General features: G+C 31.9%; 1 protein-coding gene across 7 annotated transcripts in view; it reads right to left on the bottom strand.

The window, feature by feature from the left end:
* Positions 1-21777, bottom strand: part of MGAT4C (MGAT4 family member C) — a 594490-nt gene that overhangs the window by 406537 nt on the left and 166176 nt on the right. For 2 of the 7 annotated variants that reach the window (XM_036236543.1, XM_036236544.1), the window contains one exon: positions 10831-10901. The exons of 4 other annotated variants lie outside the window; for them this stretch is intronic. Coding sequence is in view for 1 of the 3 variants with exons in the window: in XM_016140637.1 (XP_015996123.1) it covers positions 10831-10942 (112 nt within the window). In the remaining 2 variants the exon portion in view is untranslated. Of the gene's footprint in view, positions 1-10830; positions 10980-21777 lie in introns of those variants that run through there. One more of the 7 variants, XM_016140637.1, reaches the window with a different exon arrangement.

Raw genomic sequence — 21777 nt, 5'->3', positions numbered from 1 at the left:
ACCAGAACATATGATTAGCCTATCAAATAGACAAACATAAATTCAGATATTAAGAGGAATTAAATGTACTGGGCATTGTAGATTGGCATTTAGCATCATTTGCATTGGTTTTAGAGGCTGGAAAGCTAAAAATATTTCCTAAGACTCTCTGTCACAAGTTTCTGAGTATATGTTAGTTTTTCCCAGTTAAATATATAGTGTGAGATCTGGAAGGTAGATATACGTGAGAGACTGTTTCTTCTCTGTTTTAGCTGTTACTGCAGAGGAGCAAAGTGATAAGATTTTCAGAATCAGATGCTTGTGTCTACTGCTCATTAACTGTGTAGTTCTTGAGAGGAAGTTGTTCCACTGTTGGCTTCCTGGTCCCTGGGTCTCAGCCACAGTGATGTTTTCTTGAAGTGATACAGACAGAGATAGCAACGCCCTGGAAAAGCTAGTTCTGCATAGAATAGTCCTGAGTGTTAGGCCTAGAAGCCCTTTAAGTGATGGGTAAGCATTTAATTTCTCATGTAAAATCTCTATCTGCTAGTAATTGCCCAGGCAGTGTTCTGTTTCCTGCAACTGAAAGCTAACATACCAAAATGTAACATGGAGCCTCTGGATTCACAGAGCTGCTTCTCCACTTAATGCTAATATAATCTTTTCATAAGTGGTTTTCACTGAACTGCTTAAATAGTATACTAATGAATGTTGAGATATGTCTTCATTTCGGTCATGGATCTAGAAGAATTATCAGTCTAATTGATCGTTCCTCAAGAGGTTTTGTAGTAAATGTATCTGTTAGGAATAAATGTTTCTGGAAGATATAATATTACCTGTTGAGTAACATGGAAAAGCCAGATGAAGTTATTAACATTCTTATCCTATTTTAAAGTTTTCCTGATGTTGACAATACATAACTACAAGTGAAATCTTATTAACGATTAATGTGGATGTGCTATGTTGTCTAGATAAAACTATGCTTATTTTCTAAAATGTTAGCATTATATATCCACAGGAACAAACTCTAATTAGTAGTTAAATAAAGCCGAGATCTGCTGTCTTCTACCTTCATTAATAGAAAAAGGTATACTCAGTGTCCCAATAGATTTTTTGGGGAATAGGTGTTGAAGGGGGTCATAGAAAATTCCCCCAAATGTGCAACCTTGGCATGCATATTAGTTTAAGCCAAAGGCAAACAGGACCCAGCAAACTCAAGAAAAACTTGTACTTCTCCCTTAACTTCCTAAAAGACTTTAGATAGGGGACCTGAACCAGAAGGAGCTATTACCAGAGTTAACTTTTTATTTGAATGACCTAACTGTACGGCAGGGTAAACATCTGCTTTTCTTACCATTTTGTGAGCTACCCACCTCCCCTTGGAAGCCCAGGCCCCTATCCCATTTCTTAGTTCAGGATGACATATAAGTCTTGTCTGAATAACTTTGGGTCTCATTTTTATGAAGCTTCTGTATGTACATAATTAAATTTGTTGTTTTTTCTATTAATCTGTCTTCTGTCAACTTAATCATTAGACCAGCTAAAAACCCTAAAAGGATAGAAGAAAAACATTCCCCAACAACATTTATGATAAATAGAAGTTTTTGCTTATATGCTCAAATTTATAATACACATCAGTTAAGGTCTTCTCATAAGCCAATATATATATGTATTAGATTTTGTTTATCTGAGAAGTTCCCAGAGAGCCTTATTGTAAATTACGTTGCAAGGTTAAAATATACATACAAAGATTATACACAATATTTTCAGATTTTCATGTTTGAGATAAGTGTTACATTTGCTGATAGAAACAGCAGTCTTTATTAAACTGTTTATAGTTTTGTGAATTTTATAACTCTTATGTGAAATGATGAGTAGTCCCTTTTAATAATTCAATATTTCAGTAAATGATTTTAGCTTTAGATAAAGCTGAGTCAATGAGAATTTACTATAGTCTATGTTAAGACACCATGGTCAGAACAAATCTGCTTAGGACCAATTTGCTTCAGATTGAATAAAATCCAATTGTGCCTACACTATGATTACAAATATGTAAAATTTATGAATGCAAATAGATGACAGTTGGAAGGGAACAGAAATGTCACTGCGGTTGATTTGACAGAACGATAGAATTTAGAATATTTTAATTTTGATTTTGGGTTTGTTTTTGGCACAATAAATATCAATAGAAATTATAACTTCTATCTAGTGTTTTATTCCAGGAGGTAACTAAGATTATATCTGTGTATTTACTATGTACTAGAGCAACTATCTGAGGTATACAGTCTGATCAAGAACCTTTCTAATAGCTGATTCAATTATGCTTAACTTATAAATGGAGAAATGAAGTCCCAAGGACACTGAGGCTTACGTAGGCCAAATGGCTCCCTGGCTGTACCTGGAAATGGCAAAATTCATTAATGTAACACCACTACAAGCAAACTCTTTTAGATTAACAAAGCAAATCTATTAAAAGGAGGTATTTTAATCACAGAACTTTTTTTTACACTTAAATGCTATATAACTAATAACATATTATTTGTCTTGGTGTATAAACACAGATAAGAAAATGGCACAAACTGGGCAAGAATATAAATGGGAAAAGAAGTACATTAAAATTGCATTACATTGCCTCTGGCTTACACAAAATATTTCAAAATGCAATGACCTCTTTCATATAAAATTTTAGAAAATCAAAATCAGAATATTTTCTCTCTAAAAAGTTTTCAGAAAGTTTGTGTTTCAAATAGTATTATGCCTTTAGGACTATATATTTTATAGAAAATACTAAAAAAACTAGAGAACAAAGTAAAAGACCCCTGGGGACTTCAAATCTCATAGATTTACTTTAAAATGTTTTTTGAGGAAATGAGTTTCCCATAAAGGGACACTAGAACTATCAAAACATCTCCTGAAAAGAAAGCAAATGAAATATTCAATGACTTTTCCCTCAATAACAAAAGTAATAAAAAAAAAAAAACATTGGCAACAGTAACCCATTTTAAAGGCAAAACTCCTTTCAGGCTGAGATCTTTACTTTTTATCTTTTATCTCTTTTCATTTCAATTGTGAAATCTGCCATCATATAACTGAAATCTATTTATCAGGGTCAACACATCTGTTAATAAATACCAACATTAGCTTTCAAACTTTGCATTTTCAAGTTTAATACTGTACTTAAACAGGACTGAAAAGTTCATTCCTCTATTTCATTCTGAAAGCAGTTTTAGCTTATGTAAGCAATCTTCCTGTGAAAATATATACTGTACATTATGTGAGTTCAATAATATTTCATAAATATGCACTTCAAAATCTTAAGAATAAAAATGAAATTTAAAAAATTTGTATAAAATTATTCACTGCTTTCTAATATGAAAAACTATTTTAAAATATATTATTATATTTCTAGCAAAAGTTGCAAACTTTCTTAGTGCTATCTAATCTTCAATATTCAGAAATCATTTAAAATTGAGCAACTAGAATTCATAGAACATTTTTTTCTTTATCCTATACTAACAATTAAATAACAGTATATGTTTACTGTATATTATTTTGTGATATTTAAAAAAATACAAGTCAAGAATTCTCAGTAGATAACTAGGTACATGTCATAGGTAGGAAATTATAAGAAAATATACTACTGAAATATTTTATAAAATAATTTAAAAGTTTTATAATCTAATGTATATCCATCCACAGACTGTTATATATATGCCAAGCATGTGAAACACAAACAAGATATAGAAGAATGAAGTGTTTCCTGTTAGACTGGAAAATATTTTCTTAAACAATAGCTCTGTAATGGTGTTTATGAAAAATATGAAATTCCAAATAATATTAATTACATTGTAAAATGGTACAATATTTTTATAGGAATTTGGCCATATAGTTAAATATTTTCATTCTGTATTTCTTAACTCAGCATTCACACTCTTAGGAATTTTTCTGTGAGGATTAATTATACACTTTTGTGAAGACAGGTAAAACAAAAAAGTTGTTTGCGATTTTTCTTTTATGTTACTAAATGCATTACTATGCGTTTATTTCTGGCAATACTTGCACGTTGTATCAATGTCAACAATACAGAAGTGTTAAGTGAATTAAAATTCTCACCATCTTCTACTGAAATCACATTTCTTACCATAAGCTGAGTAATAATTTTAAAAATGTGCTTATCATAGATTTTATACAAGCATATACAAGTTTTTTTCAGAAAACATTATTATAGAAAAAATATTCTGTACTCTGCTTTTCTCACTAACAGTATATTTTTCTCCAAATAAATATATAAAAGTTGACCCCAGATTGATTCACCATAATTTACTAAATATTTCCTTATTAACAGATAATCAGATTATTTTCGCTTTTATTTTTTTCATTTTAATGACATAAAATAAAAACCTATATGTAGCATATTATTTCTATGTGATATTTCAATTTCTATTTTGAAGCAAGTCCCAGATGAAATTATTGGTTCAATGGGTTGTGTACTTTAATGTCTAAAATGCTGCTAGACAAATTCTACAAAGTTTAGAGTGCTGTCCAACTCCATTTGATGGAGATTATAGTTGTGCTACATCCTTGGGCATACTAAATATGATCAATCTTTCATATTTCTGTCAACCTGATTTAAATAAAAAGATTTCATTGTCTCAATCATTCTGTCCTTGATTACTAGTGAAGTAGAACCTATTTTCATTAGAAGACTATTTGCATTTTCTCTTCTGTGAATTTCCTCATTATATTTCTTGCTCATTTTTCTTGTGGCTGTTTTCTTCATTTGATTAACATGTATAATGTTTTGTGTGAAGAAGAAATATTAACTCTTTTTTTGTCAAATGTTACAAATATTAGGTTGAACCATATACCTTTAACAATTTGTGACAATTTGGGTATACCAAATGGCAATTAAGTATTGTTTACCCGAATATTTTATTTCATACTTTCACTTCTCATTTGAGTTTGGTTACAGTTTCTTTACCAAATAAAAAATGTAATTTTGCGTAAGCTGTACAATACATATTTTTCTTGTACTTTGTTTTAATAGTATTAGTTGTTTAACTTCCTATGTACTATGAAATGAGAGTATTTTTTTCTTTGAAAGAGATAGCTATTTTTAATTCTTCAAAATAAATTAGCTATTAATGTTTCAATTTTTTTGCAGAACTGGAAAAATGATTCTAAACCAAAGTTCTTTCATGCTTTTAGAGTTAATTTGACATTGAAAAATTGCTTAAATATTTAAAATGCATAAAACTACTTTTGTTATGGCTTCTATACAATATGCAATGCAAAATAACCACTACTTAAATTAAAATTATAAAAAATTAATATTGATACAAATCACATTAATTAAATGACAATTGATGGTTTGGCCTGAAGCTAAAGTGCCATTTGCAGTAGGACAATTGTATGATGGCCAAGGTTCCTTTTCTTATGGGACCAATGTTTTCATATGTCAGTAGATCATGCAATGACTCGATATTCTCAGCCTCTTTGATTTGCAAAACATTTACTCAATCTATATCATATTGTGATATCACTCACTGTAACTTGTCGCTAAGGCATCGTGAAGACAATTTCTGTACTTTTGCAAATAGCTTGCATGTTTTAAAATAATACTTGGAAATAACATGTTTACAAGCACAAACAAAAGTTAGGCACTAAAATAAGATGGTTAGAATATGCTTCTGTATTTTATTATTCATATTAAAACAAAAAAATGCAAAGCATAAATATTATTTTCGAGAACTCCAAGAAGCATGGGAATGAGCCCAGGGAATACTGATGTATGGGCTTCTCTCTTTCCCTTTAACAAAGGCCTACAGTACAGCTGTGTAAATAAAAATGAGTAAAAACAGGCCTCTTGCATTTTACACCAGCATATGCATACACTCTACTAGGTGCTCTCTAGCCATGATCCTCTCATAAATCCTATTGAAGCACATTAATCATGACTATTTACCAAAACTGAAACTGAAGCTCAGAGGAATTTAATAATTCTCCTGAAATATATAATTTTAGGCAGGAAACAGTTTTCATACTTACATGCATCTCTTCCAAAGTCCCTGTCTTTCTGCTCCTACCCCTGGAGCAATAACTTTCAGCTGAGCCTCTAATATTTAACTGGTTCCTGTTTACTACATATGGCTTCATTTCAGTGCTCCCATATTTGCTGAAAAATGTTAGAAGAGGCAAACAACTTATTGAAGAAATGAGCCTATGGCAGTCAATTTAATTCCAAGGCTCTTTCAAACCCTGACAATAATTTTAGCTGTTTTATTTCTTTACCCCCATATGTGTATGGCATCATATTTGTGAAAAAAAATTAAAAACGTACTTTATCATAATTAACAGCAATATGATTATGCAGATGGCCTAAACCTACACAGGCATATGACAAAATTACATAAATGCAGACACATAAAAAAATTGAGAAGATCAAACTGGCATGTTTTGTTCCCTGAATTTTAACCTAAATTGGATGCAGTGGTACTTTCAGCAAAACTCCCTCCTGTTTTACACCTGAAAGCAGATGGAGGCAGATTGCATCATGAGTTCAGTCCTTTCAAATTACAATAGTTTATGATGCTCATCTACATTTTAATCAGATGCAAAGGATTTATTCCTGAAATGCATCAAGAAAGGCTATTTTCACCATCTGAAAAAGCGTCAGAGAATTTATAACCAATTGAGGAAAATATGTTGTACATTTTTACTTTGTAGCCCTTTCTCCTGAGTACTTAATATTGCATAGATAGAGATGTCAGTTTTATTAAAGCTGCCTATAATCCTTTGAAATAGGGACAGGGAAGTGACTTAATGCTCAAAAATAATTTTTATTAGAATTTAATTCCTGTTTTAAAAAGAGTTTAACATTTTAATAAAATAATTTGAAGTCTGTTTTATCCTAATAAAAAAGAATGTATTCACTAAATTGAAGCTTATATCTAACCTTCGTTGGATCGAATAATTGATCAGCATGCATGCAGCTCCTAGAATTAAATGAGGCACCGAAATAGTATTTTTGTGCCCAAATAGTATTTGTGGTTGTATTTTTGTGGTATAGTATTTTGAGTTACTTCTATTATAGAATGTTTTCATCTTACTATTCAGAAGATGGTATCTAGTTATTCACTTTCCTCAATTTTCATGGTAATCCGAATTATTTACTTATCTGTACTTTTTTAAATAAAAAATTGATAGATTATCTTTTTTCACCATTTTAGGTCTTTATCACTTTATTGTTAAAAATAGCAAAGAGAGGATTTTATAAACAAATTAGTAATACCTTCTATCTGGACTAAAACGTGCAGTCTTTCAATATATCAATTTAATTATTTTTTAAAATAAAATTATATTTTTCTTGTTATAGCAGTAGGGAAAAGGCATAGTAGGAATTCAGCTGTATAGAGAAAAAAGTGTAGGTTAGGAAAAGCAAATTAATTCAAAAAGAGCTTTGTAACTATAGGTCTAACATTTATTTTACCAGAAGTTGATTGGAACAAATCTCAAAACAAGTATAGGCCTCATTCTTAGTAAAAACAAAACATAGGGAATTTGTTAGCACAATAGAAGGAGCTGTGCACATTTTTACATCAGAAGACTTGAATTTTCTTTTTAGCTTAGTCACTTAATTGATAAATGATTTTAAACATGTCATCTAGCCTTATTGAGTCTCAGTATTCTTAGCTATAAAATATACATTATATTTACCTCCCAAAATTGTTTTGAGTTTAATGATATAATATATGTAAAAGCTTTTAAAACTGTTCAGTTAGATAGAAATGTTAGCTATTACATAATTTTGCCTTTCTTTGGAAGATGGATCACATCCTGAGGTCTCCCATACATTTTTCAAAATCTTCTTCCTGTAGGTTCCAAGTCAGATTGTTCAGTGAGAAGCACATGTCCAAGACTTGGAAGGTGGAGGTGAAGAAGACATTAAACTTGCACCAGTGGTAGCTGTCGCCAGCTGTGTAAGCGCAGGTGAAACTCACAGCAGGCTCTCAGGAACCAATGGCCCTGAGATGTTTCCCCAAACTTCACTGACTTCTTCGCAATTTTTGTTCCCCTACTTATTCCAAAGATTGTGTATTGTGTTTTTTTTTTTCTCCTTAATGTTAAGTACTTTTCACCTAAGATATATTGAAGAAATTAAAAAGTAAAAATTGGCAGTTACAACATAGTTACAGGAAAGTAAAGTACAGCATAGGGAATATAGTCAATACTATTATAACAACTATGTATAGTGTCAGATGGGTACTAGACTAATCAAGGGGATCACTGTATAAATTATAGAATTCTCTAACCACTATGATGTAGATTTGAAACTAATATAAACTAATTTTGAATATCAACTGTAACTGAAAAAAAATATGTTAAAAAACTTCAGGCCAAATCTTTAATGATACCTTTTTTTCTATATCAAATTTTGGTGATTAAGGGAATGCATAATATTCACTTGTGAATGCAAAGCAATCAGTAATATCAAAATAATTGTAATTATATAATACCATAAATACAAAATTTTGGCATTATTTATAAACTTTCTACTATAAATTTAACTTCTTCCTTGTCTTTTGATTTTCAAAATCTGGATATGTGTGTCTGGTTCTCTAGATTTTATACAAAATTTTCTATTTCATTTAAGTTGTATAATTTATTAGCATACAATTTTTCATAGTATTATTTTATAACCTTTTTATTTGAGCAGTCAGAGAAATAGCTCCTCTTCTATTTCTGATTCTAAGGCTTTAAGAATTTTTCTCTGCATTTCTTGGTCAATCTAGCTACAGGTTTGTCAATTTTTAAAAAAATCTTTTCTAAGAACCAGCTTTTGGTTTCACTGATTTTTCTTTACTGTTTATCTATCTTGTTGCATTCTAATTATATTATTTCCTTCCTTCTGCTAGCTTTAGATTTAACTTGTTTTTCTTTTTCTAGTGTTATAAGTTGAAGTTTAGGTTTTTGATTTGATATCATCCTTCTTTTCCAGTATAAATATTTACAGTTGGAAATTTCCCCTTAAGCATTTCTTTAGTTCTGTGTCTTCATTTTAATCCGTCTTAAAGGATTTTCTACCTTTCCTTGTGATTTCTTCTTTGACCTGTCTGTTACTGAGAGCATGTTGTTTTATTTGATATATTTGGAAGTTTTCCAAATTTCTTTAAATAATTGATTTTTAATTTTATTCCACCATTGTCAGACAACATACCTTCTATACTTTTTAAAATTATTTCTATCTTTTTAAAATATATTGAGGTATTTGTTGGTTTGTTTGTTTGTTTGGGGCCTAGGGCATGGTCACTCTTGGTAAATATTTTATATGCTCTTAAGAAGAATATATATTCTGCTCTTATTTGGTGGAGTATTCTACAAATTTCTATTAAGTCTAGGAGATAGGGATTTGAAGTCTGTTCTACATCCTGTTTCTCTCTTTGGGACAAAATCTCCAAACCATATCTCTGATGTTAAAGGTGGTGACACGGGAACAAAAGTCTGCTCTCTTTGAGTGACACTTTCACTTTAGGATCTGAGAATTTGGTACATAGGGAGGCAACAGCCACAGGTCTCCTTGGTTTTCCTTTTTCAGTATGCAACCTGTACCACAAAAGCTGAGGCAAGAATAGTTGGAACCCCAGTTTACTCAGAAATACCACACTCAAGGTAGAGATTTTGTCCAAAGAGTATGAACTGAGGGGAATTGGAGCCCCTATCTTTCAGCTTATCCTCAACAATAGGTAACTAGGAAAGGATGAGAAATTATGATGTTCTGTCTTCTTGGAAGAAAGCCCAACTGAGAGATGGTGGGAGAGTGAGCACTACGTTTTTGGTCATTTCAGTTTGGAGTAAAGTTTACATATCACTAAATTAGAAGAAATATGGTTGGCACAAGTCCTGGTTGAAATACCACAGAATTGCAGTTCTCACCAAATTTTAAATTTCCTTAAATTAATATTTCTTCATTTGCTGTAATCCCATAGAGCCACTTCCACATAAGACAATGCATTTTAAAAATTGTATTTTATACATTTCATGTCTTTTTTCAATAGTGTTGGCACTATCTTTGGAAAAGAATATTGTTTTTCATTCCATTTTGAATTTTTATATTGTGAGGCATACTATAAATTATCATTAATAATAATGATAATATCAGATGACTAAAATTACCCTGTTTAAAAACACTTCTTAGATTCAAATGATTCAATCCAAAAATTTAAAAAAAAATTTAAAAAAGTATTTCATAATGCTACTAACTATTTTATAGTTCTTCCTATTACTGGTTCACAGACTTCACCAGGATGTCTTCTGATAAGTCATTGAGACATCTTGCCTGTGGACCCTCTCATGGGCATCCCTAGTACTCCACATGCTGCACCTCCCCGCTCCCCCGCCACCTGACCCCATTCTTCATGGATAGCTCCCAGCACATGCTCCTGCGGACAGCAGAAGAAGTCTTTGTGGATGGCTAGTGAGCAAGCACAGAAAGCCAGCCCAACTCTGCGAGACTGGAGGAAGACACACAAATGAACATTTCAGGGTACTGCCTAGGAAAAACAAAGTTTACAACACCTGGCCTGAATTTGTGAAATTGAGAGCAGGCATACAATCTTAAGAATTTCTCTATACCTGTAGAGGGAGCAAGAAGTGCGGGATAGGCATATCCCTAGAAAAGGTTTGAGACTAGTTGTAATAACAGCTTAAGGTAACTCCCTACGAAAGTCAGTCAGTAAAGATCTGAGGAGGTAACTGCTTCTGTAAAGAAAGCTATGCAAGACTTGAAGCAACACAAAAAGTCAAGGAAACATTACGCTACCAATGGAAGACAATAATTTTCTAGTAACTTACCTGAAAGAACTGGAGATTTATAACTTGCCTGAAAAAGAGTAATAAGGATTGTTTTAAGGAAGCTCAGCAATCTACAAGAGAACACAGTTAGACAAATCAATACAGAAACCATAAAAACCTCTTGATCTAAAGAATATAATTTATGAAATTTTAAAAAATGCAGTAGAGACCATCAACAATAGTCTTGAAAAAGTAGTAAAGAGAATCAATGAACTTGAAGACAGAATATTTGAAATTATTCATTCAAAAAAGAGTAAAAAAATAAAAAAAGAGTAAAGAAAAAGAGCTTAGGTAAATTATGGGTCACCTTCGCAAGATACGATATTCTCATTATGGGAGCTAAAAAGGAGAAAATAGCGAAAATGGCAGAAACTTATTTAAAGAAACAATGGTTGAATATTCCCCCAAACTGGGGAGAGATCTGAACATCCAAGTGCATAAAAACAGAGGACCTCATACAAATTGACCAAAAGAGAACTTCACTGAAACACATAGAACTGTTGGAAATCAAAGAAAAAAAAAACACACTTTTTAATTCAATAAGAAGGGAAAAAATGCATTTATAAAATGAAATCCTCTAAGTCTATCAGTAGATTTCTCAGGAAAAATCTTGCAGGACTGGAGAAAATAGGATGATATATTCAAATTTCTAAAAGAAAAAAGCATCTGCCACTTAAGAAATATTTACCATGCAAAACTGTCCTACAAAAATAAAGAAATTTTTTCCCAGACAGACAAAGCTGAGAGAATTCATTACTACTAGAAATGTCTTTCAAGAAATGCTAAAATGAGTTATTCCTGCTGAAATAAAATATGCTTATTAATAGCATGAAAACAAATGAAGATACAAAACACATGGGCAAAGATAAGTATATGGTCAAATTCAGAATATTCTAATTCTATAATGGTATAAGTAGTATGTAAATCACTTAACTCTAGTATAAGCATTAAAAGACAAAAGTATAAAAACAATTAACAGCCATAACAATTTGTTAATTATTTGTTAAGAATTTTATATTTTATGTAATACAAAAAGATGTAAATTATGATATCAAAAACATAAAAAAAAAGGATGTAAGAGAGTAGAGTTTTTATGGGTGACTAAAGTTAAATTGTTATTAGCTTAAAATAGATAGTTATGGTTATAAAATATTATATGTAAGCATCATGGTAACCAAAACCTGTAGTAGATACGCAAATAAAGAGAAAGAAATAAAAGTGTTCAACTATGGCAAATCAAGAAGTAACAAAAAAAGATAGTAAGAAGAGTAAAAAAAGCAAATGACCTAAAAAATGGCCAGGAAGCAATTAGTAAGATGGCAATAATAACTTCTTAGTACCGATAATTATTTAAATGTAAATCGATGAAATTCTTTAATCAAATGACAATGACTGAATAAATATATTAAAACAGTGACTGAACAGATATAGAAATATATACTGTGTACAAGACATTCACTTCAGGTTCAAGGATACACATAGGCTGAAATTAAGGGATGGAAAAAGGTATTCCATTCAAATGGAATAAAGAGAGAATATCAGAAAAATAGATTTTAAGTCAAAACCTTAACAAAAGGGTAAAAAGGTTATTTTATAATGATAAAAGGGTCAATGCCTCAAGAGAAAGTAACAATTATAAATATATATTCACCCAACTTTGGAGCAACTAAATATATTAAATAATATATTAATAGATCTAAAGACATTATAATAATAATAGTGAACTTTAATACCCTACTTTCAACAATGGATAGAACATTCAAATAGAAAATTAATAAGGAAATAATGGACTTGAACTGCACTTTAGATCACATGATATATACAGAATAGTCTATCTCATAGCAGCACACACAGAACATTTTTCAAGATAGCTCATACATTAGGTCACAAAACAAATCTTGAAATATTTAAAAAGATTGAAATAATACCAAGTGTCTCTTATGAACACAATGGTATAAAAGTAGAAATCAATAACAGATGGGAAGCTGGAAACTCACAAATACATGGAAAGTGAACAACACATTGAGAAAAATCAATGGATCTAAGAAGAAATTAAAAGGAAAATTTAAAAAAATATCTTGAAACAATAAAATGAAAACACGACATACCAAAACATGAAATTTAGTAATATCAATTTTAAGAGGGAAATTTATAGTGATAAAAACCTACATTAACAAATATAAATATACATTAAAAAAGCCTAATTTTACACCTCAAAGAACTAGAAAAAGAAGAACAATCTAAGCTTATATTTAGCAGAAGGAAGAAAACAACAAAAATGAGGGCATAAATAAATGAAACAAAGACTAGGAAAAAAATAGAAAAAAACAATAAACTAAATGATAGTTTGAAAAGATAAACAAAATTTACAAATCATCAGCTCAACTAAGAAAATAACAGAGATTTAAATAAAATCAGAAATAAAAGAGACACTACAACTGATTCCATAGAAATGAAAAGGTCAAAAGAGGCTACTGTGAACAATCATATGTCAACCAATTGGATAACCTATAAGAATGAATAAATTCCTAGAAACATACAACCTACCAAGACTGAATCATAAAGAAATAGAAAATCTGAATAGACATAACTGCTAAGCTAACTGAATCAATAATAATAATAAAAAAAAATCTCCCAACAAAGAAAAGTCCAAGACCAGATAGTTTCACTAGCAAATTCTACCAAATATTTAAAAAAGAGTTCATGTAAATCTTCTTCAAAGTCTACCAAAACATTGAGGAAAGAATACTTCAGAACTCATTTCAGGAGATATGCCTTATTCTGATAATAAAACTAGACAAGAAATTACAAAACACTGCAAGAAACCACAGGACATATGCAAATCATCACAAAAGAAAAAAAAAAAAAAGATTGCAATCCAATATTCCCAATGAACATAAATGCAAATATCCTGAACAAAAATATTAGCAAACCAAAGTCTACAGTACAGTAAAATACTACGTCCAAGCAGTATTTATTTCTGTTATATAAAGATAGTTCAGTACTTACAAATCAATTAACATGATGCACGACATTAACAGAATAAGAATAAAAATCATAGGGTCATCTCAAGAGATGCAGAAAAAAGCATGTGACAAAATTCAACATTCTTTCATGAAGAAAACTTTCAACAAATTAGGTATAGATGGAATATATTTCAATATAATAAATGCCATGTATGGCAAGCTCACAGCTGATATCATACTCAATAAATGATCAGAGCAATTAGGCAAAGACAAGAAATAAAAGGCATTTAAATTGGAAAAAAATAAGTTAAATTGTCTCCTTTTGCAGGTGATTTGATCTTATATACCTAAGTATCACATTAAATATAGAAGTGCACTTCTTCCAATGTTCAAAAACAAAGTATAAATATAGGATGTATTTGTTATGAATTAAGCATGAATTGTGATTTTTTAATGAATCAGAAGATCTATTCTTTAAGACTTTTTAAGAAAGCTATTCCTTTTTCTAATTGTGCAGGTAAAAATTCCCCCAAATTCCTTTCATCACAAAAATTAAACAGGCTGCATGGTAATCAATTTTATATATGTTGTGGTGGTTATCGTGTAAGCTTATTTATTTTTGTTTAACTCTCTCTAAACCATTCTACATGGTATTACTATTGTGATTGTTTCAAGATACAAATAATTATGATACTAACAAGGTTAACTCTATTATTGAGTACACTGTTTAGTTCAGTGCCTCCAGTGTCTAGAGGATAAAGCTTAACCCATCCCCCTTCCACCCCCACACCGCATAAGCAAAGTTTTCCTGATTACCTCTTTTGCTTTTCTTAGTGATGTTCAAAGATATCTACATAATAAAATAAAGGGGAGATCTTTGAAAGCATGGCTGAGAGAGAGACATCCTCAGATCTCTCCCCTTGAAACAATGAGCTGAACATCTAAAACTCAACAAAAAACATCCAAACTGCACACCAGCATGACTGCGTGTAGGATCTGTGCATAAGAGCTACCACAGGTCAGAACCCTAGATATTGGGTGGTGGACTGGGAGAAATAAAGAAGCTGTCTCTCGGAGCAGCCAGAGCTCCCTGTAGAAAAAGGGAGGGGGAGAAGGAGTGGCGAGTTACCTGAAAGCATTGCCTGGGAAAGCTGTGAGCTCCCTGCAGCCAGTGGCAGGGCCCAGTTATCAGGACAGAAGGCAGAGAAGCAGCGGGACGGCAGAAAAACAACAGCTGATTTTTTTACCTGCTGGGGTTGCAAAACCAAGGCTGAGCCACAGCCCCTAGTCCCTAACCCAGAGGGCCCCTCCCTCATACCCTCCATTAACAAATATGGCAGAGCTCCAGGGGAATCTGAGCGAATGCTATCAAAACTGTCGCTAACCCTGACAGGGACTGAAACTGAGGGTAGTGAACATGATTAAGTATCTATTGAAAAATATAAAGGCATTTTTAAGGCTTTATATAAAGCAGAAATCCAAGAGGCTTAGACACCACCTACTGGAAACCAAAAGAAAAGCGCCTTCTTTGCAGCAGGCTAAAGAAAGACCTTTATATAATAAATCTTCTTTCTGGGGAAAAAAAAAAAAAAAAGCAGAATACATTTTCATTTATGCCCAGGCAGAGAAATAGTCCATTAAACACCATGAACAACCAAGATGACAAGGCATCTCAGAACAAAAGAGAAAATTTTCCAGAAAATAAGTTTAAAGACATAGAAATATGTAATTTGAATGACAGAGAATTTAGGATGGTACTTCTGAAAAAAACTAGCAAGTTCTGAAATGAGTCATATCAACAATTTCAGAAATTGCAAAAACACCTAGATGAGCAGAGCAAGGAGATTGAACCCCTCAAAAAGAATTAAATGGAACTACTGGAGATGAAAAACACACTCCAAGAGTTGAAAAATGATATAGTAAGCTTGGAAAATAGAGTCGACCAAATGGAGGAAAGGATCAGGGATACAAAAGACAAAATCTAGAAATAAATCAGAAGAAAGAAGAGAGAAACAGAAAAATAAAAAAATAATGAAAGAGAAATTCGAGAACTAGCTGATTCCATCAGGATAGAAAAAATAAGAATATGGGCACTATCGAAGTTGAGGAAAAGGAATAGGGACTAGAAAGCATTTTCAGACAAATAGTTAATGAGAATTTCCCAAATTTAAGGAATGAGCTGGAGCTTGGAATTCAAGAAGTCAATATAACAACCAATTACCTCAAACGGAAAAAGGCCTTCACCAAGATACATTGCATTAAAATGATCAAAAATCGATGACAAAGAATTCTCAGGGAATCCAGAAGGAAGATGGTAACTTATAAAGGAAAACCCATTAGATAATCGTCAGACTGCTCAGCGCATACCTTACAAGCCAAAAAGGAATGGAATCAAATATTTAAATTATTCAGTGAAAGGAACTACCAGCCTAGAATAATGTATAAAATTAAGCTCTCCTTTAGATATGAAGGAGAAATAAAGACCTTTGCAGACAAAAAAAAAGGGGGGGGGAATTCTCCACTATGAGGCCTGTACTACAGGAAAAACAAAATGAACAAATAAAACAAAATAACCAAAATAAATAAATAAATAAAGAAAGAAAGAAAGAAAGAAAGAAAGAAAGAAAGAAAGAAAGAAAGAAAGAAAGAAAGAAAGCAGGGTAAAGTGACTATTAGGCAAATAGAAACAGAGGAGTGAAACCCTTACTAAGAACAGAGCATATAAGCTTAAATATTAAGAATATGGCTATTGTAAGATAGTAATGACCATTCAGAATACATAGGGACAAATTGAGAAAATAATGACTGAAAAGGGGAGAATTCAAAGATCTAAATTCTCAGAAGGAAATGGACAATTGCATGTGTGTATGTGTGTGTGTGTGTGTACACACACACACACACACACACACATACACACACATCCTTTACATATTCACAATGGTAACCACAGGGCAAAGATTCAGAACCGAATTACATAATATAAAACAAGAACCAGAGGGAAAACCCACACAAGCCAATCAAACTAAAGAAAACAGAAACACAAGGATAAGGAAGCAATGAAAACACCGAGATACCAGAAAGCAAAAGATAAGAAGACCTCATATTTCAATAATCACCCTCCATGTAAATGAAATGAACTCATCAATAAAAAGGCACGTAGTTGTAGAATGGATCAAAAAACAAAACCCAATCATATGCTGCCTCCAGGAAACACATCTCAGCTCCAAAGAAAATAAAGACTCAAAGTGAAAAGGTGGAAAATACTATTGCAAGAAAATGTCATTCAGAGAAAAGTGAAACAGTGGTACTAATCTCGGATGAAATAGACTTCAAAATAAAAAAGGTAAAAAGAAATACTGAGGGACACTTTATAATGATAAAAGGAATCATGCAGCAAGAAGACATAACATTTATTAACATCTGTATTCCCAATCAAGGAGCCCCAAAATATGTAAAACAATTACTAATAAAACTAAAGGGAGAAAAAGACCAAAACACTATTGTAGTAGGGGGCCTAAATACGCCACTGACAGAAATGGACACATTATCCAAACAGAAAATCAATAAGGAAATAACATTTTTAAATGACACATTAGAAAAACTGGACATAGCTGATATTTACAGTTTTCCATCCCAAAACAGCTGCTTGTACATTCTTCAATAGTGCACTTGGAACATTCTCAAGGACTGACCACATACTGGTACACAGAGTTAGCCTCAACAAATATAAGAGGGTTGAAATCATACCAGCCATATTCTCTAATCATAATGCTTTGAAACTAGAGATCAACTGCAAAAAGAAAGCAGGAAAAACCACAAATACATAGAGATTAAATAACATGCTACTAAAGAATAACTGGGTCAGAGAAGAAACAAAAAGAGAGATCAAGAGATACATAGAAACAAATTATAATGATAGTACAACATATCAAAACTTTTGGATGAGAGGCCACCTAGGAATACCAGGTGCTGTAGGTGTTCTAAATGAATGAATGAATGAATGAATGGAACTTTGGAACATGGAAAAAGTGGTCATAAGAGGAAAGTTTATATCATTACAGGCCTACCTCCCCAAAATAAATAAACAATCTAACACTTCTTTTTGAAAAACTGGGAAAGGGAGAACAAATGAAGTCTACGGTCAGCATAAGGAAAGAAGTCATCAAAATTAGAACAGAAATAAATGAAATTGAACACAACAAAAAAATGGAAAAAATAAATGCAACAAAGAGCTGGTTCTTTGAGAAGGTTAATAAAATTGACAAACCCCTAGCTAGACTCAATAAGGAAAAGAGAAAGGACACAAATAAATAAAATCAGGGATGAAAGAGGGGAAATTATGACAGACACTGCAGAAATACAAAGGATCATATAAGAATACTATGAAAAAGTATATAACACCAAATTTAATAACCCAGAAGAAATGGACTAGTACGTAGAAAAATACAATCTTCCTAGACTAAATCAAGAAGATCTGGAAAATCTAAATCGACTGATCAGCAGTATGGAAATTGAAACAATTATCAAAAACCTACCAAAAAGTAAAAGTTCAGGACCAGATGGCTTTACCAATAAATTCTACCAAACATTCAAAGAATATCTAATACCTATTCTCCTCAAACTCTTCCAAAAAATCAAGGCAATACTTCCCAACTCATTTTATGAAGCCAATATCACCCTGATACCAAAGCCTGGTAAAGATAACACAAAAAAAGAAAACAACTGACCAATATCTCTCATGAACATAGATGCAAAAATCTAAATAAGATACTAACGAACCAAATACAGCAACATATTAAAAAGATTATATACCACAATCAAGTGGGCTTCATCCCAGGGACACAGGGTCAACATACACAAATTGATTAATCTGATATACCACATAAACAAATTAAAAAATAAGAATCATATGATCATATCAATAGATGCAGAAAAAGCCTTCGACTAGATACAGCAGCTATTAATGATCAAAACACTTAACAAAGTCAGTATAGAAGGATAGTACCTTAACATAATAAAGGCCATATATGACAAACCCTCAGCCAACATTATACTTAGTGGTGAAAAACTAAAAACCTTCCAAGATCAAGAACAAGGCAAGGCTGTCCACTATCACCACTGTTATTCAATATGACATTGGAGGTCCTAGCGAGTGCAATCAGACAAGAGAAAGATATAAAAGGCATCCAAATAGGAAACAAAGAAGTCAAACTGTCACTATCTGCAGATGACGTGATTTTCTATATGGAAAACCCTAAAGACTCCACAAGAACACTACTAGAAACAATAAGCAAATAAGGTTTTTGGACACAAAATCAATGTTCAAAAATCCATAGCATTCCTATACTCTAATAATGAAGCATCAGAAAAAGAAGTAGAAAAATTAATTTCTTTTACAATGCAGCAAAAGGAATAAAATACCGAGGAACAAATCTAATGAAACATGTGTAGGACCTATATGATGAAAACTATAAGACCCTATTAAAAGAAATTGCAGAATATACAAAGAAATGGAAAGATATTCCACGTTCTTAGATTTGAAGAATCAACATAATTAAAATCATATTATCTAAAGCATTATACAGATTTAATGCAGTCCCCATCAAAATCCCATCAGCATTTTTTAAAGAAATAGAACAAAATAATCATCAGAGTCACATGGAAACACAAAAGACCACAAATTGCCAAAGCCATCCCGACAAAAAAAAAAAAACAAGGCTGGAGACACCACTCTGCCCAACTTCAAATTATACTACAAAGCGACAGTAATCAAAACGGCGTGGTCTTGGCAGCAAAACAGACATATGGAGCAGTGGAATAAAATTGAGAATCCAAAAGTAAACCCACATTTATATGGGCAAATAATTTTTGACAAAAAAAGCCAAAAATTTACAATGAAGAAAGGAAAGTATCTTTAATAAATGATGCTGGCAAAACTGGAAAGCCATCTGCAAAAGAATGAAACTAGACCGTTGTCTATCACCACACACCAGAATTAACTCAAAATGGATTAAGGACCTTAATATAAGACCTGAAACAATAAAATGCATAGAAAAAAATATAGGAACTAAACTCACGGACCTTGGACTTAAAAAGAATTTTATGAATTTGACCTGAAAAGCAAGAGAAGTAAAAGCTAATATAAATAAATAAGACTACATCAAACTAAAAAGCTTCTGCGCAGCAAAAGAAATCAACAAGGTAAAGAGACAACCATCCAAATGGGAAATATATATTTGCAAGCAACACCTCCGATAAGGGCCTAATATCCAAAATATACAAAGAACTCATGCAACTCAATAACAACAACAACAAAATGATCCATTCAAAAAAATGGACAGAGGACCTGAACAACCACTTCTCCCTAGAGGACATATAAATGGCCAGCAAATATTTGGAAAGATGCTAAACATCACTAGCTATTAGGGAAAAGCAAATCAAAACCACAATGAGATACCATCTCACACCTGTTAGAATAGTTATTATCAACAAGACAAGTAATAACAAATGTTGGAGAGGATGCAAGGAAAAGGAACCCCTCATACAGTGCTGGTGGTACTGCAAAGTGGTACAGCCACTATGAAAACAGTATGCAGTTTTCTCAAAAAACTAATTGATCTACCGTACGATCCAACAACCCCTCTACTGGGTATTTACCTCAAAGGCTTAAAAACTTATACCCAAAAAGATATTTGCACACCAATGTTCATAGCAGCATTATTCACAGAGGCCAGGACATGGAAGAAACAGAAGTGTCTTACAATAGATGTTTGGCTAAAGAAGCTGTGGTTCATATATACAATAGAATATTACTCAGCCATAGAAGAGATGAAATATTGCCATTTGCAACAGTATGGATGAACCTTAAAATAATCATACTAAACGAAATAAGCCAGACAGAAAAGGTTGAAAATCACATGATATCACTGATATGAGGGCTATAAACCTAAAAGCAACAAATGAACAGGATAAACAAACAGAGACTCATGAACATGGACTATAGACTAGTGATTATCAGAGGGTAGAAGGTGGGGTAGGAGGGAAGAGCTAGATGAGGTAATGGGGGTCAAATATAGGAGAGTAGAGGGAGGGTGAAGTGGGTAAATGGGATCAAATATATGGAAGCTGAAGGACTGGACTTTGAGTAGTAAACACATAATAGAAAATACAGATGTCAAATTATAATGTACATCTGAAAATTATATATTTATATTAACCATTACCCCAATAAACTTAATTAAAAAAAATAAAAATAAAAATAAAGGATATGGGGTGTGTGTGTGTAGGTGCTGCATTCATTTAGTAAGGAAATAGTTGACTCTAAAATAAGTAAATACTAAAATAAAGAAGAAATTTATGAGTAGAGGAGAAAGCAGATATGTTTCTTTTGATAAATATATAATGTATAAAAATAGTATAAATATATCTTTTCTTCTTCACTGACTATACATTGCTAAAACTAAGAAAGAGAGAGTGTTATCTCTCCATTTACGTCTCTCCATTTCCAACCCGAAATCCAGTTTTCGCATTTATCAGCCCTGGAAACTTCAATAAAACCCACAGATCCTGTAAGCTCATTTTTATCACCTGTAACATATATATATATAAAGTATATGTTTTTCAGACTGGTTAAATTAAAAGAGATAAGATATGTAAATGTATTTACATAGTGCCTAGCACATTACATGTATTCAAAAATGCCAACTATTATAATTTTCATTTTGCTGTGAACATTATATTGTCTAGCTCTTCAATAAAAACCAAACCCATTTGCAAAAATAAATACCTGTCTACAAATGTATGATAAACCAATCTAAATGAGATCAAGGTTTTGAAACATTTTAAACCATTATGAATATTGTACTTAATTTGATATAGCCTAAAAAACAAATTGATAATGCTAAATGAGAACTAGCTGTGGTAGCTAATTGTTGCTATTTGCTAAATAGTAGGACCTTACATTGATTTATAGTGCTTTAAC

Source organism: Rousettus aegyptiacus, unplaced genomic scaffold (assembly GCF_014176215.1).
Source record: "Rousettus aegyptiacus isolate mRouAeg1 unplaced genomic scaffold, mRouAeg1.p scaffold_m13_p_2, whole genome shotgun sequence".
Classification (NCBI taxonomy): Eukaryota; Metazoa; Chordata; class Mammalia; order Chiroptera; family Pteropodidae; genus Rousettus; species Rousettus aegyptiacus.
The sequence above is the reverse complement of the archived record's forward strand: the minus strand, read 5'-3'. Positions and strand labels throughout refer to the sequence as shown.